This window comes from Carassius auratus, unplaced genomic scaffold (assembly GCF_003368295.1).
Source record: "Carassius auratus strain Wakin unplaced genomic scaffold, ASM336829v1 scaf_tig00040976, whole genome shotgun sequence".
In the NCBI taxonomy this organism is placed as follows: Eukaryota; Metazoa; Chordata; class Actinopteri; order Cypriniformes; family Cyprinidae; genus Carassius; species Carassius auratus.
This window is the reverse complement of record NW_020526623.1, coordinates 38020-63300: the sequence shown is the minus strand read 5'-3', so window position 1 is coordinate 63300 and position 25281 is coordinate 38020. Positions and strand designations below refer to the sequence as shown.

At 36.7% G+C, this 25281-nt stretch overlaps 3 protein-coding genes across 5 annotated transcripts in view; 2 read left to right on the top strand and 1 right to left on the bottom strand.

Moving 5' to 3' along the window:
• Positions 1-859: 859 nt before the first annotated feature.
• On the top strand, positions 860-3651 carry LOC113084965 (mpv17-like protein). 2 transcript variants are annotated; one of them, XM_026255050.1, is made up of 5 exons: positions 860-1212; positions 1386-1593; positions 1671-1741; positions 2380-2409; positions 2564-3651. In XM_026255050.1, the coding sequence occupies exons 2-5, from the start codon at positions 1410-1412 to the stop codon at positions 2747-2749; spliced, it is 471 nt and encodes a 156-aa protein (XP_026110835.1). In that variant the 5' UTR covers positions 860-1212; positions 1386-1409; the 3' UTR covers positions 2750-3651. The 2 variants fall into 2 exon arrangements, with proteins under 2 accessions (XP_026110835.1, XP_026110834.1); XM_026255049.1 differs by having other exon boundaries at positions 861-1593; positions 2564-3649.
• A 4354-nt stretch (positions 3652-8005) lies between these two features.
• On the top strand, positions 8006-15459 carry LOC113084964 (RNA polymerase I-specific transcription initiation factor RRN3-like). Its single transcript, XM_026255048.1, has 18 exons — positions 8006-8127; positions 8335-8453; positions 8544-8600; positions 8857-8946; positions 9037-9166; positions 9250-9309; positions 9752-9815; positions 9892-9961; positions 10038-10136; positions 10215-10307; positions 10582-10717; positions 11840-11970; positions 12045-12175; positions 12396-12580; positions 13855-13963; positions 14053-14205; positions 14292-14379; positions 14574-15459. Exons 2-18 carry the CDS (start codon positions 8358-8360, stop codon positions 14724-14726), a joined length of 1845 nt encoding a protein of 614 aa, XP_026110833.1. The 5' UTR covers positions 8006-8127; positions 8335-8357; the 3' UTR covers positions 14727-15459.
• A 701-nt stretch (positions 15460-16160) lies between these two features.
• The window catches only part of LOC113084966 (syntaxin-binding protein 4), a 31414-nt gene continuing 22293 nt past the window's right edge, over positions 16161-25281 (bottom strand). For both annotated transcript variants that reach the window (XM_026255051.1, XM_026255052.1), the window contains exons 13-22: positions 22936-23032; positions 21592-21719; positions 21149-21241; positions 20517-20582; positions 19691-19879; positions 19137-19253; positions 18762-18811; positions 18552-18682; positions 18290-18347; positions 16161-17411 (exon numbers count right to left, since the gene is read on the bottom strand). In XM_026255051.1, the coding sequence (XP_026110836.1) occupies positions 17348-17411; positions 18290-18347; positions 18552-18682; positions 18762-18811; positions 19137-19253; positions 19691-19879; positions 20517-20582; positions 21149-21241; positions 21592-21719; positions 22936-23032 (993 nt within the window). In that variant the 3' untranslated portion in view covers positions 16161-17347. The remainder of the gene's footprint in view (positions 17412-18289; positions 18348-18551; positions 18683-18761; positions 18812-19136; positions 19254-19690; positions 19880-20516; positions 20583-21148; positions 21242-21591; positions 21720-22935; positions 23033-25281) is intronic.

Sequence of the window (25281 nt, the reverse complement as noted above, 5' to 3'; positions counted from 1 at the left end):
CATGTTCAGTTTGTTGTTGCTCATAAAAACATGGTAAATACGAATAAAAATCTAAAAATGAAAACATAATATACAAAATAATAATAATAATCCACATGAGTCATGACTTTGCATGTTTTTGCATGTTTTTTTTTCCTATTCTCCAAAACAAATCAGATTCGTGTGCGGATGAAACTATCGTACACACAAAAAGCCGTAAACATATTTTAATAATTTTTATTTGTAGAATTGCTGTTATTCAAATATCTCATCATTTACTTTTCTATTAAAATGCCCCCTTTCTTACCAACCAGTTTGCTTGAACAGACTTTTTAATCTCTAAAAGTAAAAAGCAAGTAATGTATCAACATGTATAGGCCTATATATTTTAATATTTATTTGAGTAATGTCCAACATATCCAAGCGTTTAACATTTAAATTTATCTACGATTAAAATGAATGATTATTTCACATTGCTAAAAGCCAGGAATATTAGAACCAGATTTCTAGGGCAAATAAAACAATATTGTGGGACGTTTACGCATAGGCTATTAAATTTATGCATTTTTCGGTGAAGTTATAATGAGCTCATCTCATTGCCAAACAAACGTCACATAGTCTACATGAAATTAGCCTTACAGAGCAAAGATGAAATATGTTAAAATTGTGCATGCATTAAAAGTCTAAGTAAAATGTTGATGACATGAACATAAAAGCTAGTGCCTGGTCTTGCTGAGTATGTGGTCGATCTTTATTACATACAGATCAGATTTAAGCGCGCCACCCACGAAGGCGCAGGAGCGCGCGGCCAGATTAATGTGGGATTTGAGCACCTGACCAAGCTACGGGAAACTGCTGATCACTGGAAGAACGCGCGCTGGAACCTTTCAATTTAATTGTTAATGGATTAATGAAGCGTAATTCTTATTTTTGCCTTGCTGTCTCTTTTAAAGTCAGAGAAGATGGTCTGAACTCAAGTACTCGACTGATCTCTGTTTTATTTGGCAGTGCTTTGTAATGATCTTCTAATGTTTAGAAACTGAAGGATGTTCACCAAGAGTCCAAATGAGCTGTCAAACTAATGATCTGTAATGTATTGTGCCTTTAAAAAAATAGCGAGCCAGACTGACTAGAAATAATAGAGTTTAATTGAACATTTAACTTGAAGAGCAAAAGGTCATATTTTATGAGCTTATATAGCTACGGCCGTCTGTCAATGTCAGGTCACTGCAGGTTTGTTTCCTGTCCATCGACATCATTTGCAAAGGTTACGAAGTAGGCCTACAGCAGTTTCTGTGTTGTTGAACATGAGAAAATCTTTTTTCAAACGAGCAAAGGTATTGCCTTGGATAAGTAATGTGACTCTGTACGGATGCTTGTTCGCCGGCGGGGATTTCGTGCATCAGTGCGTGATCGCGCAGAGAGATCAGATGGACTGGAGGCACACGAGGAACGTGGCGATCGTGGCGCTGAGCTTCCAGGGGAACTTCAATTACTTCTGGCTGAGAGCTTTAGAACATCGTTTCCCGGGAAGATCGGCCGGGATGATTTTCCGCAAACTGATTTTGGACCAAACTTTTGCTTCACCTTTGGCGACCAGTGTCTTCTACACAGGTGATGCAGACTAATGTCCATTACAGTCTCATATAACACACTTGTTGGTTTAATCACTGAATCCATTGTCTTCACAGGTGTGAGTTTCTTGGAGGGCAAGGAGGACATATTTGCAGACTGGCGAGAAAAGTTTTTTAATACATATAAGGTAGGCCCCTCATGAACCACTAAAAATAAGTCATCTTGTACCGGCTATAGCCCAAGGACAGACTTCTTTACAAAGACTCGTTTGCTGAAGTCTAAATCAAATATGCACAGAAGTTGAAAAATCCCTCATATACCTTTCTAGTCTTTCTGAACCATTTGTGTCCTATAGAGGCAAGATTTTCTTCTGATGTCAAGATGATAAATAAAAAAAACCTACATGCATGCTATATAAAATCTCTCAACTTGGAGGTGTCAACTTAAGAGACCAAAGATGATGTACAAAATCCACAGATAAAATGTCATTTTAATTTGTCATTTATTAGGTTTGTGTTCAGAAGGGTTCTGTTTATAAATGTTATTCACCTTTTTCTTTCTGTTAAAATGACCGTTGCCATTTGTAAATTCTCGAAAAACTGGTGTGTCTTACCATATTATTGTAATGTATTGTCTTAATTGTGAACACACTGGTTTGTAGTGCAAACAGATTTACCGTTTACTGCATGTTGTTATGCTTCTCGTTCTTCTCGCCCATGCATGGGCTTACTTCCGCTTTGAAGAAATACATTTATTACAAAATAAATGATATTGAGAACATCTATCTTTTATGGCTGACAGTTTAAATATGTTTTTACATTTCAGACTGGACTGATGTACTGGCCATTCATGCAGGTAAGAACCACATTCTGTCACCACATGATATATAAACACAGATAAACGTGCCATAAGCACGTGTTCATCCTCTGCTTTGTCAATGTTCTTAAACTGAATTGCATTTTTCACATCTAATCACTATTTATGTTGATTTACCTGTATTTCCTTTCAGTTTCTGAATTTTGTTCTGATGCCTCTGTACCTGAGGACAGCGTTTATGGGCTGTTCAGCGTTCCTGTGGGCCACGTTCTTATGTTTCTCACGACAGAGTGGGGACGGCACGGCAGCAGTGGCCTTAGCTTGGATCATGGCCCCCAAAAAACAGCTTCTAGCTCGCAGTACAGACGAGGGGAAATAGAGACACAATGGCGCACATGAACAACATTGTGTTTTTGCAGATGGACAGTTGAGTCCCAGAAGCATTGACGCTGTGTTGTGTTTATAAATCTTGTCGCTTATAATCTTATTAAGAGTGATATTAAATTAACATATTTGAGTACTTTATATTTATGTTGAACAAGCCCATTTTACTTTATATAGTTTTATGTGATTCAGTGTATTTATTTATTACTGAAGGGACATGCATTGTGTCTTTATGATTTTCACTGGGTGGGTTGGAGGGGCCTTGTGACATTTGTGCCCCAGGTTAGGTTGCCATTCAACCCAAATACCTTATTAATTTATTGAAATATTTAAAAAATGGTCATACTGTGCAGTGTTTTATCCAAATGTTACTGTCTTTCTAAAGATAAATAAAGATGCATTCACTCACATAACATACACATGTATTTGTAAGGGATGCAGTTTTAAAAAGATTTGTATCTTATTAAACTTGTAATAGAACTATGTATTTGTTGTGATTGAATATTGCAGATTATACACTATTTTAGACTAAGTAGTGTTCACTTTGTTCGTAGGTGAGTTGTACAGTTTCTTCTGGCGCTGTTTTTATGAAAGTGTATGTAAGAGGTGAGGGGTTTAACCATGAAGAATTGTGAAACGCAAAGGCTTACTGTAGATTTTGTGAGATATTGAGGGTGATGCTGGGTAACAGATAAACAGCTTTTCTGGTACTGATTGTCTGGGTTGGATTAGGCAGGATCACACACTTGCTAATCTTAGAAGGGCAAAAATCTCTGGTGTGCACTCACTGCATGCAATGACCTCTGATAGCAGGACAGAAAAAAACTCTCTTAGGGATTGTGTACATTTATGTCATGACTTTAGCATATTAGTGTGAAAAATGCCTTTTTATCTTGGTTTTTAAATGTATGTTATTTTTAGACCAAAAGAATGATGAGAATAAACATCAGATCGTGCTTCATTCAGAGTTGCCATAGATCAAATATTTGCCATTTCTTACACGCAAGTTATTTTTTATTTAATGTATGGGTCATTTAAAACACTCAGAACTTTGAAGGTCACTGCATTTATTTTAATATATTTTCAAAAAAAAAAAAAAAAAAAACTTGAATTCAAGGATTTCAGAATAAAATTTTCCTATTTCATTTCTCAAGTGGCCCCCAAGGTGCTCTCAGGAAAAATCCAAGGAGGCCTCGAGATTATGACAAACCAACATTTATTTTTATTTTTTTATTTATTCCCTCAAAAACTCATTTTATTTAAGAAAGCTAAGTATACAAAATAAATATTAATTTAATTTTGTGAATTGTAGAACTGAAAAATTATGGAAAATAATAAAATCTTAAAAAGGTCAAAGAAATTTTATTAACACACACACACACACACACACACATATATATATATATATATATATATATATATATATATATATACACGTACGTCAAGCTCTAGAATATTTTATTGAATTGGAACTAAGAAATTGTTATAGAGTAAAAAAATATTTTTAAAACCTTATCCAATTAATTACAAAGTGAAAAGTCACATAAATATATTAACACAATTTCAATTTTTTTTAAATTATTTAATATATTGACACTCTTGGATTCTGTACATTAAGAAGTTTCAAAATTGAGAACTTATTTCACTATACAGCAGAAATACCAGAAATCTACATATAGGGGCTGGACTGTCAAATATTGTTTTGGATAACACAAGGCCTTAGAATCAAAAACCAATCAAATGTGTTTATGTTCTACATTTGAATTGTACAAATAATTTTTTGCTTAATATTTTCTACATGTTTTAAGGGTGACACTGCAGGCAAAAAAAAAGAAAAAAAAACTTTTTTATGCACCTGCAAGTTGAGATTTTATGCTTTTAGTTTTAGTGTTTTTTTTTTTTTTTCAGACAAGTGTATAAAAAACATCCAAAAGACACTGTAAGGTGTTTCTTTTATAGCACTTTATCTGTTTGGTTCAATAGATTTCAATTACAATACTTTAAAGGTTGCTTACTCAAAATTAGTTTTTTTTTTGGGGGGGGGGTACTCTGAGCCATAGATCGTCACTTCAGTAGCCCTTACACACGCCCAACTTAAAAAAAATTTATTTCTGTCTATATCCTGAAGGTTTTTACAGAGGGATTTGTTCATAGAGCCTACAATTTACTCGATTATAGGCCATACAACATTTTACTCCCCTAACAAAATGTGAAATATATTGTTTTCTGTCTATTTTCTGAATTATGGAGTGACAAAAATGAAATAGGCCTACTCCAAAGTCCTTCTAAAACATGACTAATACCTCCAAAAAAATAAAAAAAAATTATTATAATAATTCAACAATAATTCTGAAACAGTGTAGATTTTTGAACTAGAAATGTATGCAAATTAACGAATATTTAATAAAAATTTAATATTTAACATTTCATAAACCTTGTAATACAAAGGGCAATTATCAGTGTAATCAATCAATTGGGTAAGTCGAGCTGTTAGGCTATTTTTGTACGTCTATACAGTTGAAGTTAGGCTGTAAGGGTTTATTTTGAGCACAGCTGAAGTGCTAGTGTTCAGCACGGCTCAGGTGTACAGTATCCAGGTGAGTCTGTGTAGTTAAGACGCACCCACCGCTCTAGCCACGCCCTCCCTTCCAGGTGAACTGTTAACGGAGCGCGCTTACCTATGAAACAAACGAAAACACTTTCAAATCCTTCCACACTCTTCCTTCAGGCGGCTGGTTTTTCAGAAAAGCAGTTAACCTGTCCCGAGCGACCGAGGCTAGGCGCGTGAAGATGGAGGCAGCGCCGGGCGGTCTCGGGCGCTGTTCTTGCGCGTTCTGGCTCGCGGTGGCTTTCGACGCGCTCGGGCTCATCATATTATTGCTCGGCGTGTTCGGGGACTTATTTTTCTACGACTTCTTGATATATGCGGGAGCCATCATCATTTTTCTGAGTCTGATTTGGTGGGTCTTCTGGTACACGGGTAATATCAAGGTGCCCCCCGAGGAGCTAGAGGACGATGTGAGTTTGCTGAAGAAGGGCAGAGGTTTGGCCGGGGTCGTGAGGAGGTTCTCCAGCCGCCTCTCGAGCGGAATCAGAAACTCTCTCAGGAGAAGTGGGGGGCCCCGAGTTTGGAGAGATGGCAGTCAAGCACCAGCGGCTTTTGTGATGGGCTCTCAGGATAAAGTGAACACTGTGTCTGCGACAGTGAGCGGAGGAGACACCCTCAGAGCAGAAACACAGGCCATTTGAACCATCACTTACAGGTTGATAGCATTTAGTTACGTCTAATTGTCTGTATTACATCACTGATTAAGATCATAACAATGCAGCTTCACCAGTTTAGTAAATAATGTTTTATGAAAAGTTACAAACAAGTAAAAAAGAAAAGAAAATGATGACTGTCTCTATTTATTCTTGATTCAATAATTGTCTTAATATTAAAGTTGCGTGAGAGAAAGGAAACATGCCATTCAAATGACTTTGAGGAAGTATTTGTATCTTAAGTAAGAGCAGATCACTGTTAAACATCAACCATGAAACTTACAATAGCTTTTATAAACAATGGAGACTTACAGTAAAGTATAATGGATGTACCTTCATGTAAGAAGATGTAGCCTGCTTATGTATATGATGTTTGTTTACCAACTGATATATAAGCCTAACTCATAATTTATGAATATATATATATATATATATATATATATATATATAGGCTATATATATATATATATATATATATATATATATATATATATATATATAAAACAATTAGACTCTAGAGAGAGAAATGGACTACCTTTTAAATGACAATAAAAATGTTTACACATTTTCATTTTTGTTTTAACAGGTCACAGAAGAGGATATTTGACAATATGGCATTGCCTAAACTTACTTTTGTTTTTCTCTACTGTTGGAATATTTTTTGTGTTTTTTTTTTTTTTTTTTTTGTGAAAATGTTTACAATTTAATTAGATTTTGTACATGTTGTTGATTTGATTGATCTTGTGTTTTGTGCTTTGTACTATACGCTATTTTGAGATTATGCACTAACAAGAATGGCTATATGACAAAATAAAAACAATTATGTATTTTCCTACATTTAATTGTCTGTTTTATATCTGAGATTCAAACAGCGCGACTGTAACCCGGACATGTTCTAGTGTCCTGCTTTTATTGAATCTTGTACATATAGTGAACAACCTTTGGACATTGAGAAGTGTTATTAGGTCTGCTTCCTCTTATCTTTGTTTGCTCATACCAGTTTAGAAGCAGCAGGTGTAAATGAACCAGATGGGTGGCAGACAGTGTGATGGTTAACTCAACAACATTGTTCTTTCTATTCAGATCAGTTTTCCAGATATTTATATCCAGCTTTCAGGTGGATGTACAGCTTTATTTCTCAAATGCCTTTTATGTGATTCCAGATGCATTCATGCATCAACACTAAAAACTGCCTGTTTGAAACTTTTGGACAATTAATCTAACCAAATAATCTGGAAAAGATCTGTAGTCCTGTCCAACAGAGCAAATCTTATGATGAGAGAACATTTCTTCTGTGACATCCTTCTCATTACAAAACCATATGAAAATTCTCAAATCCTATATATGTGCCAGTGGTCTTCAATAAGGAGTCCACCAATTATTGTTTGATATCTCACAAATGTATCAAAAAGTGTTCCTGGGGCTCAATTTTAGCCTGAATGCACTGTAAGTCGCTTTGGATAAAAGTGTCTGCTAAATGCATACATTTATTTTTAATTTTATTTATTTAAAAATATTGCAGCCTATTAAACATAAAATGTTTAAACATAAAATGTTTAAACATAAAATGTTAAACATAAAACATAAAATGTTAAACATAAAATAGTTCACCCAAAAATTAAAATTCTTTCATCATTTTCTCGCCTTCATGCCATTTCAAACCTGTGGGACTTGTTTCTGTGGAGCATGAAAGAAGATACAGTGTTTTTAAACTATTTTCATTCAGGTTTAATGAAAGCTCAGTTAACTATTTCACATCCCACGTGAATGGATTTTATAAAAAGAGTAATGTTAAGACTACATACTGCATTTACAATATAACACGTGCTACCTGTTTCATCTCTCTTTCATCAAGGGACCCTTGGCCTGATAAACGTCAATATTGCATGCAAAACAAGCGTTCATCAAGTCATCACACTTCAAACCACTAGGTGGCAGAGCTTTCTTTTCTAGAGCACAACTGAACTGAACACGCTACTTCCGAATCCGTGACAACAAAACAGCACTTCCGGTCGCGCAGAGCTCGGCATGGTTACGCATGTGACTATTCACATAATACTCACGTATAATGCCGGATTTAATTATAGACTTTTTCTAGATAAACATTATTTGGTGAGTTGTGATCTATTAACAATCGCGGTGTAGTCCGTTTAATAACTCCGTGCAGTCTATAATTGTCTGTTATTTTATCTTCACACAGCCTCTATGGTTTAATTGTGTCTTTTCTCGAGTGTGCGTCGTTTAGGTTACACGATGAAAGGTGCAGCGGATTTAGTCGCCGTTAGTTGAGTTTAACGTCGTTTTGTTTTGTGTTCGCAGAGTAAAATTATTAGTGATAAATAATGGAAATTGAGGGCCGAGATTTTCTCAACACTCCTCCGAAGAAAACTGTGCGTTTTGGAGGCACAGTTGCCAATACATTAGCGAAGCTACAAAAGGTGAGATTGTAAATAACGCTGTAGTATAAAGCTAATGAGATGTCACTGTCTGTAAAACATGCCCTGACATGTCTAATGTGCCATCTACAGGGCGACACGAGTGATTATGAACTGATAAAACATCAACTCTCAGATCCTGATATTAAGGCAAGTGTTGTTCGCAATTTCAATGTTTCCACGCTTAAGATTGTGTTGTCAAGACATGTGTAAAAAAATCCTTAGATGCTATGAACGGGGAATAAATCTGTATTATGTGCCCTAAAGTCTTTCATCGGCTGAGTCACTTTTAATTGAATCAGTCGAATCGACTCACGAATCAGTCTAAACGATTCATTAGAATCCTGACGTTTGTGCTTTAAACACAAATGTTCTTCTTTCTCACGTGTGTTGTGTCTCGTTGTAGGACGCTCAGATTATCAACTGGCTGCAGGAGTTCAGGAGCTGTGTTACTCAACTTGGCAAAGATCATGAGCAATTGATACATGTTGTTTTGGTGAGGGAAACACTATTGCGTTAAATGATGAACAGCCGCAGTCTGGTGATTTTGACTGTGTGTTAATGCAAGAGGTGTTTCCCCGTACAGAAGCTGCCATGGCTCGGTCGCAGTCAGGCTGTGGTGGAAGAATATCTGGCTTTTCTGAGTAACCTGGTGTCGGCCCAGACCGTTTATCTCAGAGCCTGTCTCAGAATGGTCGTCACTAATTTTGCACCAAGTAAGATTTATTATGATAATGCCGCACGCTGTTCATATTTCTCAGATGACTTGAAATAACGCTTTGTTTTCTTCTTCTTTCAGAGAGAATACGAGTCCAAGAAGGAAATGTGGCATTTTCAGATTCTGATGATGAAGATGAAAGTTGGTGCACTTTTTTTTATATCCCCTGCTTGTTTTGTGATTGAATTTGGATTATTGTATTTGTTTTGTATTTGTATACTGGGATTTATGATCCACAGCACAACAGATGTTTTAAACGTGTTTCCTGAGCATCATATCTGCATATTAAAATGATTTCTGATGGATCATGTGACACTGAAAACTGGAGTAATGGCAGCCTTGCCACCACAGGAATAAATGTTTCATAGTAGAAAATGATGATAATATTTCGATTTTACGGTTTTGATTAAATAAATGTGGATTTGGTGAGCAGCATAAAATTTTCTTCCAAACTTCTGAATGCAAGCATTCATTTTGCAGTCCTTATCCATTCCTGTCAATCAGTGAAATTGTCTCTGTGCTATTAATATACCTTCTACTTTGCACCATGATTCATTGTTTGCTTCGTTTTTAATCCACACAGATCTGCCGAGGACATTTGATCATTGTCATCAAGCCTTACAGCTTATTGCAAGATATGTTCCATCGTAAGTGTCTTCTAAAGCCTCCCAAAGCGTAGCAGAGTGAAGCAGTGACTAATAAACCCTTTATTTGTTCCTTCAGAACCAGTCGATTCCTGATGCCGATCCTTTCCGACAAGTTCCCTTTTGTGCAGAAATCCTCCAGAACACTTGTGAGTTCTGTGGAAAGGCTATAACAATGCATGCGTGATGTGATTTGTTCTGAGGCCGTGTTGTGTGTCCACACAGGAGTGTTACGTGCACAACCTGTTGAGAGTTTCGGTCTACATCCCTGACCTGAGGAGAGACATCTTAGAGCTCATCATCAGCAAGATGCTGACGCTAGATGTGAGGGACTCGTGTTCAGTCACTGTACTGAAAGCTTTGCAGCTGTGCGGCGGTTTGACGGCTGTTTTTGATATTTAGGTTAGTGCACCACGAAGTGAGATTGAAGAAGTGGAAAGCGGAGCTCAGCAAGATGCTAATGGAGCAGCACAGGATGAATGCCTCTTTGACATGGTGAGTCCAAAACACTTCAGAAAACCAAACGTGTGAATGCAAAACCTATTTAAAAACAACCTTCCTTCTATCGTGAAATCTTGAAGAATGCACTGTAGTCACTCTTTTGCATGCAATGAAATTTCAAGCTTCAGAAAAGATGCAAAAGCATCAAAAAACTAAATTTGAAAGCAACATAACCGGTTTGTATGAGGAACCAAATTAAGCCCTAATTTAGGAGTAACTTATTTATATCCTAGTCGTTTTAATGTAATGTTTTGTGTGGTCTATTCAGGAAGAGGATAAGGAAGAGGAAGAGGAGGATTCATCGAGACCTGATGGAGCTGTGATGGTTCATCCTGTCGCAGAGAGACTGGACACAATGATGTCTGTCCTGCTGGCTTACATTAAGGACATTTGCCATGTCAATGGTCAGGATATTACCATTTTATGAACCATAGAAGTTGTTTTTAGGGCTGTTGGTTAATTAAAATGTTTAATCAAAATTCAGTTAGGACATTAAGTCATTTTTTTAGGAACGAAAAATGCACTGCCATTCTTAAGTTTGGTCTCAGTAAGATTTTTTTGAAAGAATGAATGCTTTTATTTTAGCATGGATGCATCTAACACCTTCTGTCTCAAATGAATGCTGTTCTTTTTGAAATTGTCTACTCCTGAAAGAATACAGAGACAATGCATAACGGTTTGCATAAAAATATTAAGCAGCACAGCAGATGTTTTTAACATCCAAAGGAATAAGAATCACCAAATCAGTTTATCTGTGAATGATTTCTGAAGGATCATGTGACTCTGAAGTCTGGAGTAATGATTCTGAAAATCAGCTTTGCATCACAGGAAGAAATTACATTTAAAATATATTCAAGTAGAAAGCAGTAATTTTTAGGGATGCACGATATTGGATTTTGGCCGATATTCGATATGCCGATATTTTCTAAATAATTTTGGCCGATGCCGATACCGATATCGATATATATACAAATATATACTGATATATTTAAACTTTAATTTTACTGAAGAGAAATCCATGTATCTCTTCTGTACTGATTCTACCATCAATTTATTATTTTACAAATGTAGACAGACATTCACATCTGAAAAACAGGTCAATTATTTCACTTGGAGAATATCGGTTTGGCTCATCGGCAGAAATATTCATATCGGCCGATACCGATAATTGTCATTTTAAGCTTTTATCGGCCGATACCGATGTTGTGCCGATATTATCGTGCATCCCTAGTAATTTTAAATAGGAACAATATTTCACAATATTACCATTTTTACTGTATATTTCAGAAAATAAATACATCAATAATGAGCATACAAGACATTGAAGAATGTCCAGAGATCTTTTGAACAGTAGTCTGTGTGTAATTGTTGTGTTAGCCAGTGTGGTTATACTTGCATGTAAAGAAGTGCTTAAAAATGCACAGGCATTAAACGTAATTCATTAATGGTGCATTTTTAACTGAACTTTTTATCTTAATTTTTTTAAATATATAATCTTTTTTTAATCATTGTTTCAATCTCATTAGGCTCATTAGATCTTGAGAAAACCAAAGCTGTATACAGAGACCTGATGTGGGTGTTTGATAAGGTGGTGCTCCCCACTCACGCCTCCTGTCACGTGCAGTACTACATGTTCTACCTGTGCAGCTTCCGCCTGGTGGGTTCCCAACTCTCACTCATTCTCAAAGAAACAAACATAAACTGAAGCTTAACTCTAATCTCTTTGTTTAGGGGTTGGCTGAAGCTTTTTTGGATCACTTATGGAAGATGTTACAAGCCCCCAACCAGCCCTCCATCCTGAGACAAGCAGCTGCTGGATACATGGGCAGCTTCTTGGCAAGAGCCAAGTTTTTGCCAGTATCGTATGTGACCTTTATCATGCAGTTTTATTCTATCTAATGCAACAGAGTTCAATATTTAATCATCTTTCCTGGCAGTGGTTTGTGACCACGATTAATTAATTAAACATTAATGTCTCTTTGTTGTTGTCTGGAAAAGAAAAAGGGTTGACTGGACGCAGATACACATGGTTTGAAACCTAGATGTCAAAACTGGAGCTGTAGAGTTTCCTCTCTTCCACAGGACAGTCAAGGCCTGTCTGGACCTGCTGGTTCCCTGGTTGCACCTTTACATTGACAGTCAGGACGCTGGATCCAAAGCATTCTGTGACGTCAATCTGCACGGCCCTTTTTATACAGCTTGCCAGGCTGTGTTTTACACACTCATCTTCAGACACAATGCCATTCTGGAGGGCAATATGAAGAAAGGTCAGTACATGTGGAATTGACCTGTTTATACGTGAAGCACAGGTGTCAAAATCATTTGAGATGCTGAAACCTTTTTCGCTTGTTTCAAGTCTGGGTCAGTTACACAATTGTTTTGCCCTGATCTTCTAATTTATTAAAGTAATCGTGCAAACAGTGACCACTTATGAATTTGTATTTTATTACTGAATTTCCATTTCATTCAAGTATTTGGGGGGGGGGGGGGGGTCATAAATAATAATAATAATAAACTTAATTTGGCATGTTTTATAAATATTTCTTATAAAAAGTATTTTAACAAAAATATTTCACTGCTTAATATATATATATATATTTAAAAAAGTTGGTGGTCTGACTCCAACCAGCATGCACAAAAGAAAAAAACTTTCATACTTTTTACAGCAAGAAAAGGTCAGTTCAGGGTGTAAAATGTTGTGTGATGCCACAACAACATTTTAATTAATAATTTCAAATTAAAATTAATATTAAATACTGCTTTCAAACAATTAATCGCATCCAAAATAAAAGTTTTTGTTTATATATGTATGTGTACTGTGTATATTTATTATATTTATATAAAGACACACACATACAGCATATATTTAGAAAATATTTACATGCATTTACGTGTGTATATTTATATTCATATAAATTAGATCATATATAAATATATTTACATTTATGCATATAACAGACACTTTTATCTAAAGCAAGTTATTGTGCATTCAGGATATACAGGCTATTTTTTTTACCAGTATGTTTAATATATTAACAAATACAAACACATTTTCTTAAATTTATACATGCTTGTGTGTTTTTATATATATATATATATACAGTACATAATAAATATACACAGTACACACGCATATATTATGTAAATAAGAACTTTTATTTTGGATGCGATTCATGGTTTGACCGCACTAATATTAACTCTTTATTTTAGTGTCCTTGTTACATGTACTTACTATAGTAATTACAGTAAATTATGCGTAATTACGTGAAACTAACCCTAAACGAAACCTCCAATCATAAACTTAACACTGCAGTAGTACATATTACTAATATTACTCAGTATTTAAATGTACAATTAAACTCTTAACAAATATGCCTTAAATTAATATTTCATAATATTTAATAAAAAAAAATTTGTCATAAAATAATTATTATATTTTTTTTTACAAAAACCTTTTAATGAAATGAAAACTAACATGAATACAAAAGCATTTGACCAGACTTCTCATTTTCTGTGTCAATTGACCTCGACTCTTCTGCAGGGTTGGCGTATCTCCAGGGCTTGAATCTGGAGCGTATAGTGATGTGCCAGCTCAACCCGCTGAGAGTCTGTCTACCTGCTGTCACCAACATGTTTGCAGCTATCACCAGGTACAGCACAACACATCGATCATCGGCTTACAAAACTGCATGAAATAAAAGCATGACAAATGAGGGAAATCCCACCCATCTGTTGGCAGGAAGTACCAGCTCGTCTTCTGTTACACCATCATTGAGCGAAACAACCGGAACCTGTTGCCAGTGGTGAGCTGTTCAACGGGCGGAAACTCGGTGTCCACTAACACAAACCCTCTGGATACCTTCTTCCCTTTTGATCCGTATCTCCTGAAAAGGTAACAAATTCCTGCTCATTCCTGTCAAACTCAGCCGTGGAACGCCAGTTCACTAAAAATCATTTCTTATTTATTTTGCACAACAGCTCTGGAAAACTCATTGAGCCAATCTATCAGGTGTGGGAGGAGCCGTCTGATTGTATGATAGATGTGCCCAAGAAGCAAGTGATAACGGTGATGCACATTCACAGTGGCTACAAAGACCATTTCAATATTTCAAATATTTTGTCTTTTTTAGTTTAATTTTGTTTGCAAATTCATGCACACTTTTTTTTAAGCCATCATAAGAAAACTGACTCGTTTTGGCTCATGGCAGTAGTTTTGCCTCTTCAGAGAATATCCTGTAACACTGTGATCTTTTCTCACAGGGGTCTATGGAGGAGGAAGATGACTTTCTGCATGGAGAAACTCCTCAGGGTGATTTGGTAGTGGGCATGACTCCGGGCTCTTATGACTCTCATCTTCACAGTCCGCGGAGCGTTGGCTCGCCCCCGTTCTCCTTCCTGCAGCGGCCTTTCTGATCCACTGCTGTAGCACTCAGCTGGTCACAGATCACATCAGGAGGGGGCGCTCAAGGACTGCTTGTGCTCTGACTGGAGCCCTTCACACACCAGCATTACTGACCCTGTGTTTGGCAGTAGGTTTGCTGAACCCTCTACTTCACTTTAAGACTGCATCATAAAATACCAATATGCGTTTATTGCACACTTGTGCTATATTAATAGTAAAATGAAAGAAACATTGGTGGCTTCACAAGTGGACAGTCTGATGTATTTTCTGTTTTCAGGACAAACTATTAGTTTATAACTAAAGTTTTAATGAAATTATCACTGTGTTCTCAGAGTAAATTGGAGTTGTTTTATATATATATATATAATTTTGTTTTTTTCAGTTTATTCTGAAATGATTAGAATTGGCTGGTGGTGTGTTTCAGGTGTCACTTCCCATGTTATGAGTTTGAGCTCTGACTAAGCCAGTGTCCGTTTGCACAAAATATTCTGTAGAAAATTGACTTGCAGTGAATACCTTCATGTAAAGATGGTTTTCTGTGTTATTTGTTGAAATTTTAACTGTTGTCGTCCTTGGCTTATTCTGTACAAATATCAAACCTCCACAGTGATTTGTACTCTTGCGCTACAGTTTTGAATTCAACTTTTGAAATTAACATGAAGTAGTAAAATGGTCTAGCTCTTTTATTACAATGTGGAAAATATGATCTAATGGTTGACTTAATAAAAGATGTTACTCTTAAAATGTTTATTCTTTTCTTCCAACAGAAATGTAACATTTAAATTATAATTTTTATAAAACAAGTTTAATTGCAGATTAACAAAAAAATTCTCGCCCTAATTTTCTCCTTTGTATGTTTGTTAGTAAATAAGTGATATTTCATGCTGTTAATGTTATCACTCTGTATTTTTGATCAACAAATGATGCTTCGGTCAGAATTAGAGACCGAAGTAAAAAAAAAAACATTTAAAAAAAAATAACTTTTTAGAAATTTTTAAATGGTATGTGTATACATATATACCAACACAGTGATGAACCTATGGCTATGCATGTTACCATTAAAAGGTAACTGGAAGGTCAAATAATAATAATAGAAACTGTACAGATGTGCATAGTCATATATAACCAAAAAAAAAAGATTCATGCAAGCTGTTGCAGATTACATAAGCATTAAAACTGTCAGCATGCAACCCTTGGTACCCAAATAAATGTTTCAGATCTTGTACCATGCGCCGGCTTTGGCTCAACGATGGCACACACGCACTGCTGTTCCTGCAGACACGCAAGCACGAGCACGGCTGTCTGTTTACCATAGTGGATCTGAAAATGACAGACAAATCCTCTAGTATTTGTTAAATCTATGCGCTGTTGTACTGAATTCCACCTCATGAAATACGAAAACAAAAACCACACCACACATGATTTGTTCCGACTTTAATAAAAACATTAAAAGAAAGATATTTAGGCCACACATATGATGCAATCTAGTTAAATCACAGGACTACATGTCAGCATTTGCAAAGCATGTTGCTGTTATTAATATCAACAAAGCATCTGCATAACCGTACACCTCTGTCCTCGGGACATGAATGACACCAGCTTATTACACATTGATATAAGTGACTGTAGATCCTATACAGCAAGACAAAACAGTCGAATACAGTGTGCTTATGAAAACAGTAACCCGAACCGTGAGCATTGTTCAGCTGACACACTGCAATATGACTCCCATTACTCGACACCAGTACCATGACAAGAAAAACCCCCGGTATAGTCCCAAAGACGCCGAGATGGAGCAATCAACGTCCATCAACGAAACCAACCACGAAGGATCCCCCCAAAGCACTTAACAGACCATAACTGATCGTAATGCAGTGGATGCTGGGTGACTTTGGACTGACCTGCACCGCAAATGCGTCCCAGCGCAGACATGACATGATCGGCAAAGACATGAAGAGGACATCGAAGGGTTCGACGGCGAGATTTACAAGGTCTATGACGGCAACCGCGCACATACTTGGAAGCGAGCGTGTCTAGGTGTCTCTGAATAATAAAAGATTTGGACCCAAAATATAAAATCTTGAAAACATCATAGCACTTCTCAGAACAGATACAAATAAGCATCATATCAAATGATGAAGAGTGGGGACTGTCCCGGAGATCCCAAGGTGAAATGTAATACATGTACTGTATAATATAGAGAGGTCAGCTGCACAGCCACATGTGTTTTCATTACAGTCGTTGAAATGGGGAAATGAGATCATCTTCTTAACTGTGTGTGGTAACTGCTTCATCTGCTACAAGTGTTATAAGACACAGCTGAAATCACATTTGAGCATCTCAAAGTCGCCTCTGCTGTTAACAGTGGCGTCTGTGATTCAGATTATAATTCCCCCTTTTGGTTTCTGCCTTTATGTAATGACACTCAGTACTGCTACATGTTAAATATCTACACGGACTGCTTTCAAAAATGAGTATGAGTTTGATCAGTAGAGCTCAGGCGTCTGATAACCGCTTTGAAAGAGTACAGACCACACTGCAAGTCGTCACAGTCTCTTATTCTCCACAGTACGGTTGCGGTTTGACCTTGGTGTTCTGAATGAGCCCGGTTTGTCTGTCCATCCCAGATGCTCTACTGACCTCTCCGCTCTACTGCGGGAGTCCCGAGGACAGGAGGTTGTGGCCACTGAACGAGGCTAGAGGGGAAAAAAAGAGAATTATTTCAGGTTAGGTGAGGTATTGTGCAACTCTCTAATCTTCTAATGTAATGAAGATTCTCATAAGCATGCTTGCGATTGTGTTCTATTTAGAAGTGATATGCATTTGCCATATTCCCTTAAGAGTACACACTTTCCACAGTGAGAGCTTCGGAAGTTAAAAAGGGGTAAGACATAACAGTCATTCAGAGTCAGTATTACAAACACACTATGGCTGACACTAATGCACAGCTGTTGTACCTTTTTTCATTAATAACAAAAACTGTAAAAGTTGAAATTAAGTGAATGATTACTGAAATAATTCAAGCTTAATATAATAATAATAAAATATAATAAAAAATATAATAAAAAGAAAGAAATACATATGTATGTAAAAAAAAAATATATATATATATATATGTATATTTCATCAGTAAATATACAGTTAAAGAACATGCTTCATACATTAAATTATTTATTATTTTTATAATACATAATACAGTTAACATTTCAGGATGATAATTAAAGACTAGTAAAACTAATAAAACCACTTTTGCTGCGAAGGATCTTCTGAAATGCACTCTTGTTAGGATTGACCCTACAACAAGACTGCCCTTGATTCTCATGTCAAAAAGAGCATGATTAATATGATTTAAAACTCTGCATATCTAAAACATGGGCCACGTGACCCCTGCTGTGGTGTTTTTCAAAACTCCTTGTCAAACTGGATAACGGAGAGACTTTGCAAGGCTAGCAGTTATTGCCAAGGGTTTTGTGACGGTGAAATGAATATTTGGCCTGAGCTAAACTCAGCTGACAGCAGGAGCTGAAGGGAAAAATGCTGATAGCTTTATAACACAACAAAAACGGCCACTCACTCTGAATCACAGTCCTCTTCAGCCTTCACAACGTCTCCCTCTACGTACTGCGCTAATGCTGCCAAACAACCAGACATTTAGTGAATAACCATGCCATCGCATGTGCGAAAACACAAGTTCAAATGATTTCATTACAGTAAAAAGTCCAGAAATTGTCCTAATGCAATCTATCCAGATTATGTAAGTCACACTCCACTGGAACAGACTGATGGGGCTTCAAACAATCAGACTAAAGGAGAGAGGCTTCACACTTCTCACTCACTGTGATCCTCACTGCAAAGTGAGCAGACACCATCTACGAGGACTTTGGCCTCAGCTGCGAGCTGGCAGGCGGGGTCTGGAATCGGGGAGGGTGTGTCGGGACTGTCGGTCACCGGAGACGGCCGTGCGCACCTGAAGGAGGAGGAAGGGAAGTCGTGATCTCTGACGGGAGACACACTGCAACGCTCTGTGTCTGTCTTGACAAACTTACCCACTTTCCATCCCAAATAAGCTGGTATTAGTCAGAACTTTGTGGACATTCTGTAAAAACACAGCGCAAATTTTAAAGCACCACTGATACCTAGACTTTTAGCAAAAATGCTAATTCTGTCACGTCGTTCCAATCATGAATGAATTTGTTTCTTCTGCTAAACAGAAAAGGAGATCTTTTGAGGAATATTGGTACACAGTTGGACATCACTGGAAGTCAATGTAACTGTACGGTTAACACAATTCTTCAAAAAAATCCTCTTTGGTGTTCAGCAGAAGAATGTTTGGAATGAGATGAGGGAGTAAATGATAACCTAGTTTGCATTTCTGGGTGAACGAAAGGGTTCAGTCAAAAAATGGGTTTGTTTGTGTTTACCTGTGCAAAGCCAAGGAGCTTCTTGTTGGATATCTCCAGATGTTTCCGTGTGAGTTCAGACCTTCTTAACTGGCTGTCAATGATGCTGAGCCTCCGGTTCAGCTCCATCACATCCTCCTGTGAAGAAAAAGAGCTTCAAAACCAGGCCATTTATAGTTTACTAAAACCATTCAAAATCAGTTTCATTCACTGAAACGAAGCTGAAATGTAACTATTTGATGAAAAAGTGTAAAAAATTAGAAATGTCGCTTTAGCAAATAACTGAAATGAAATAAAATAGTTTAGTACTCCAAGTACTAAAATGACTAAAACTTAAAGTTATATAAAGTTAAATACATAAAAGAAATCTATTAAAAATGACAAATTTACTAAAACTAAAATAAATGAAAAATCATTCAAAATTCATAATACTATACAAATACCAAAACAGCACTGTTTAAAACTTGTTATTCACAAACAGGACTGTGTTACACTGCATAACAGTAACCTTCAGTCATCTTGTAAATCTTTTTAAAAACAATATACACTGTTTTTCATCAAACAGAGAGATTTACCTTGGTAGCCTCCAGGCCTCTCGGTTTGTTTCCGGCGAGCTGGTTCTTCAGATCTTTGATTTCAGCCTCCAGGAGCTGAATGACCTCCTCATAGTCTTGCTCGGCACTGTTAGTCTGTCTCTGAACAGCCTCTGCCACCTGCAGCTTGCTCTTCAGAGACTTATTCTCCTCCACTGTGGCTGTGGCCTTCTGTTTCATCCATACACATGGAAATAAGACTGATGAGTGGAGAAAAGTCTTAGGGCCAGATTTACTGTCAGCCTGTGCCTGCGCAAACCCTCATTTGGCATTTAAAAACTACTGTCAGGATTTACTAAAACACACAGTGGGAAATCGTGGATTTACGCTTGTCAATTCACTGGTATTTGTGGCATTAGTAGTAGCCCTTTATTGTCACTAGTCACAAGTACCAGCGAAATTAGCCATCAACCTTATTTAACACCCCAAAAAATCAAGTCTTAAAGCAGGAGGTAATGTAATTTGCACTGCTCTTGGTAGATTGTGCTGGTCATTATGGAAATGAGATGTTGCATCTGTGTTCTTTAATATGTGCATTATTAGTAAATCACCCACAGAATCTTCCCCTCCCAATGGCGCTTTCATGGATCCGCGCTCTAACGCGAATCTGGCCCTTAAATGTTTGAACAAGTTCAGATGCTTATGTGCTTATAGCTTATATTTGGTATACACAAATATAGTGAGGTCACATGGCCAGCACAAAGTGCTGATGTATTAAGACAGCTCACATGCCTGATAATATGTGGATGGCATATTTTGAGGCATTTAAGACACAAATCGTGTTTATTTGAGATGCTGCAGGCATTACCTCAGCCGTCTTCTGCAGTTCTTCCTCCAGAGTCTTCTTGCTGTCTTCTGTGTCTTTCAGTAACACCTGAAATCATTGCAATAAATGTTCATGTCACCAAACCTTTCTGCACAGATGTTCAGCACTGTCTCGCAAAATGTAATCAAAAGTCAAGCTGGGTTCAAACCTAAAATCACCATGCAATGCAGTTTTTTCTTTTCTAAATATATGATATCAATCTCATAGAATGATTCGTCCATGCATTTATTCTTTTTTATATCCGATTTCCAGTAAAATGATATAGTGATGCATACTAAACATCAATATATATATATATATATATATATATATATATATATATATATATATATATATATATATATATATATATATATATATTTATATATATATATATATACTTAATGAAGGTATGAAAGAAAAACTTTCCAGAAAAAAAAGCATAATCAGTTTAACTTGTGCTTCTTAAGATGATTTGTATGTCTTTGAATCAGTCAGACTAACATTTTAATTTGACTTCAAACTATATGTATTATGTTGTATTTCCTAACTTTGTTACAGGTCAGCTTACGAGTAACTTGATGAGTGTTCACTGTGGACTCTGCAACACAATCCAGTGATTAATCAGTACTGACCCTAAGCTGTTTCATTTGCAGCTGGAGTTGTTTGACTTCAGTCTGAAACTCCTCCAGTTCCTCGCTGCTGTAGCTGCACTCTGACTCATAGGTCTGAAAGAGAGAGCGACACTCCTTCATAAGTGTGTGACCCTGCCTCTCAGATCTGAAAAGAACATTAAAACCAGGACCAATTCAGGGCTCATACATCGATGCGAGACGTATCCAAAAGGCGCAGGCTACAGAACAGGCAAGCTCTGACAACTGAAGCCTTTAAGAGCTTAAAAGACAGCTTTGATAACTTTCCTGAGCAGCAGAAAAGCTCCTTTAAGAATGCAAAGTAAATCTGCCGACATGCTCAACTTCAGGAGAAAGTGAAGTCTCAATGTGAGGAGGTGCTCTGAGGATTGCGCTGGAGTTTAGCCCCAATCAAAGTCACTACTAAATCCCGCGGGTCTACTTACCGGAGAATGAAAGGCAGAGGTGTCCATCAAACTAGCTGCTTCCTGATAGGAGAACATGAAGGGACCCTGCCCCAGTCCCGCCTCCTCCAGCTTCTCCTGATAAACGCTGCGGGTGGCTTCCACAAAGTCTTTTTAAGAAAACAGAGGCGTAGTTAGAAATAGCCAAGAATAGCATTACAAACATAAAAAGCACGTAAGGAATTACAACATCAAAACCATCAAGTCTTCTGCTATGTTGATTTGAACACATGTGATTTCAGGTCAACATTTGCTTGCTACACAGAAAACGGGTGCAATATATTCTCTTCACCTGTGACTCAGCAGAATCTATCCAGAATATTCCATGAGAAAGAGCGTCTAGAGGGAATATTTATGTTCAGGTGCCCTAGCTCGAAGTGTTTGCACAGCTGAAGTACAAGAAAACAGGCAGAACTCTTGCTCCACTGCAAGCACTTTGATCAGGATTTGCCTCGGTGGCATCTTCCTGCTGAGGAGCGTAACTCCCTGTCGTGAAGCAGCCTGGAAATATACTTAGCTGTCTAAGTTTGTACTGAACCCAAATACACCCCCCCCCCCCCCCGACAGACAATCTGTCTCTAAAAACTCATTCTAAGTGTTTCAAAGTGTAAACTCGAGCTCAATATCCAAATATGGACTGTGATTCCCTTTTCAGAATAGGTATTTCCGTCCCTGTCAAAATGTGATTATTTCCTGTGGTTATTTCAGAGGTTGGGAACCTTAGGCACGCAAGCTGCACCGGTAATCACTGGCATCCGAGCAATGAGTGCTAGAGAGATTAGTATTACAGTCATTTCAATAATGTTCAATTCTGCCCCATTTCCATGCTAAACTACAACTTCCTTTTTTGCAAAAATGCAGTAAGCTTTTTTCTTTGTCATGCAACCTGTTTGTTTTATTTAGGTTTGTTAAAAAAAAAAATTGTTGGTGGTAGTCATAGAAAACAATTTACTTATGAAGATACATTTCTATTTTATACATTTCTATATTAATATATTTAAAATATTTAAAATCATAATCATAACTTTAAATCTTAAAATGTCAACCACTGAATTGGTTAAAACAATCGACCAAACCTAAGCAGTTAAATTAAATATGATATAAAACCCCACTCATTCAAGGATGTTTGCACAGGATGTGCTTTTATTGCAGGGGTAGTGCAAAAACATAATGTAAGTGTGTGCATGCTTGTAATTTGAAAAAGAAGTGAAAATGATTACAAATAGCACTTCCCCTATTTTAGACTCCCTTTTAATACTGAAATATGTGATCACGTATAAAGGTGTAGCTGTGTGCAACATAAAGGTGTAAAGGATGTGTCTATACCTCCATACGATACCGTTCCCTGAGGGTCTGTAGTGAGACTCTCTCTGAGCTGCCGCTGCTTCTCATCCGTTACATCCAGACCAAGGTACGACAGAGCCTGTAAAATGAACAAACTGTCAATATAGTGCTTCAGGGCCTACTCGACCACATCCTGCACCTTTGAAACTCTGCAATGCCATTCTCATATTCCAAAAAAAACAACATTTCATTTTTATTTATTTACATTTTTTATTAATATATTTATTACAACGCTGTTTTGAATTTACTGCTCAGAGCAGAGAAACACAAAATATATATGATGTATCCATATTTCTGATGCATACAGAAACACAAAATATATACTGATGACTGATTCTTTTTCGACTGTACAGCATCCAAGCAAGCTTGAAACGAATGTCACAGCTATGTACACAGGAGGGCAGTGTGGTAACAGAGGTCAAGCCGGTAGTGTACCATAAATCCAGGCTTATGGTCCATAAGACTTCAAAAGACGTTAATAAGGCTAATCAGATTAGGTTCAAACCTACAATCTGATATTGCCACAAAAGTAATATATACGGTACAAACACCAATGGCAAGAAAACTGTCCCGTTCCAGATAAAACATCTACTTAAAGATGAGACAAACAGAGGAGTAAACAGCATAAAGTCGCATCAAAATTTTTATTCATGTCAAATACCTGATACACTTAATATTGTGTGCATTGTGCCTCTAGTCCACATTTAAGTGCTCTCGTCCATTGAGACCTAATCCTATTAATGGGTCGGTAGATTAGGGTCAGCCTCGGGATCAGCGGGATTAAATTAAATCTCTGCTAAACAACTGCACCATAACAAAGAGCAGAGACAGAGATCTGTGATAGTTCTGATAGGTTATCTGCATAAGTGCTCTGTCAGTTACTTTGCACTGAGACACAGGCTCCTCTTGAAGTCACTGGTTCAGATTTCAGTGGGGATTAACCCTTTAAATTCCCCTGGTTTTCTGAACTGCTGGGTCCAATCCTGCGATTACTAGAAACACAGGAAAAAGCACTTGGCACATGCCACTGCAATCATAAATTATGTAGATAATTAAAGTATTTAATTAATTCACCAAATTAACAGTATTTATTTATCTCAAATGTTTAAAAGAAAATCCACTCATATGAGTTGAAGATGATAGCAACTGATTTCTTTTAGCTGGTTGCCTTATGGGGGCCACCAGGTTAAAGGGATAGTTAACCCTTTATGTCATTAATGACTCACCCTCATGTGGTTCCAAACCTGTAAGACCTGTAAAACACAAATTAAGATATTTCGATGAAATCCGAGAGCTTTCTGACCCTTCATAGACAGCAAGGCAACTGATACGTTCAAAGCCCAGAAAGGTAACAAGAACATCGTTATTTTGCTGTTTTTGCTTTCTTTGGGCACAAAAAATATTCTTGTATAGCTTCAGAAAAATTAAAGTTGAACCCCTGATGTCACATGGACTATTTTAACAATCAGTTCCCTTGTTGTCTACAGAGGGTCAGAAAGCTCTCGGATTTCATCAAAAATATCTTGATTTGTGTTCTGAAGATGAACAAAGGTCTTACAGGTAAGGAACCACATGAGGGTGAGTCATTAATGACAGAAATTAATTTTTTTGGGTGAACTATCTCTTTAAGGTCACATGAGTCATATTTTGTAATGTTATCTAGTGGTTCTGGGATGGGGACCATTCATAATATTTCTTAGTGTTTCTTAATATTCTTAATAATATTTCTTACTTCCTACCAGTGTTAAATTTGGCATCAAATTTTGATTTAGTTTTAGTCAAGGTGCGTCCCAAATCGCATACTTATGCACTATTCTATGAAGTTTTTTTTTAGTTTTAATAGTGTGAGTAGTGTGTTCACACTGAAAATTACAAAGGAAAAGTGCAGTTTAAACTCCCAGATCATGCACTTAACCAAAAAAACAAAGTGTGTAATGTTGTATGCTTCATTCACTCAATGAAGGGTGAGGGGCTATCAGACTCCATTTATGAATGACAAAATAACCTTATATAATTCATACATTACATGGTTTAGTACACAGTGCATAAGTACATAGTGTATGAATGCATAGTGTTTAGTGCATCAATTGGGATGCGGCTATAGTCTTTTGACCAAAATGCCATTTAGTTTTAGTCATATTTTAGTCTAGTTTTAGTCTACTAAATATCATACAATTTTAGTCGACTAAAATCTAAAGGGTTTAGTTAAATTGCAATGCATTATTATTTTGTTTTATTTCTGTTTTGGTTATTTTAGTACGTCAAGTTAAGATAAAGCTTATAAACTAAAATACGTTTTTTTAATATATTTATTTTAGATATTTATTT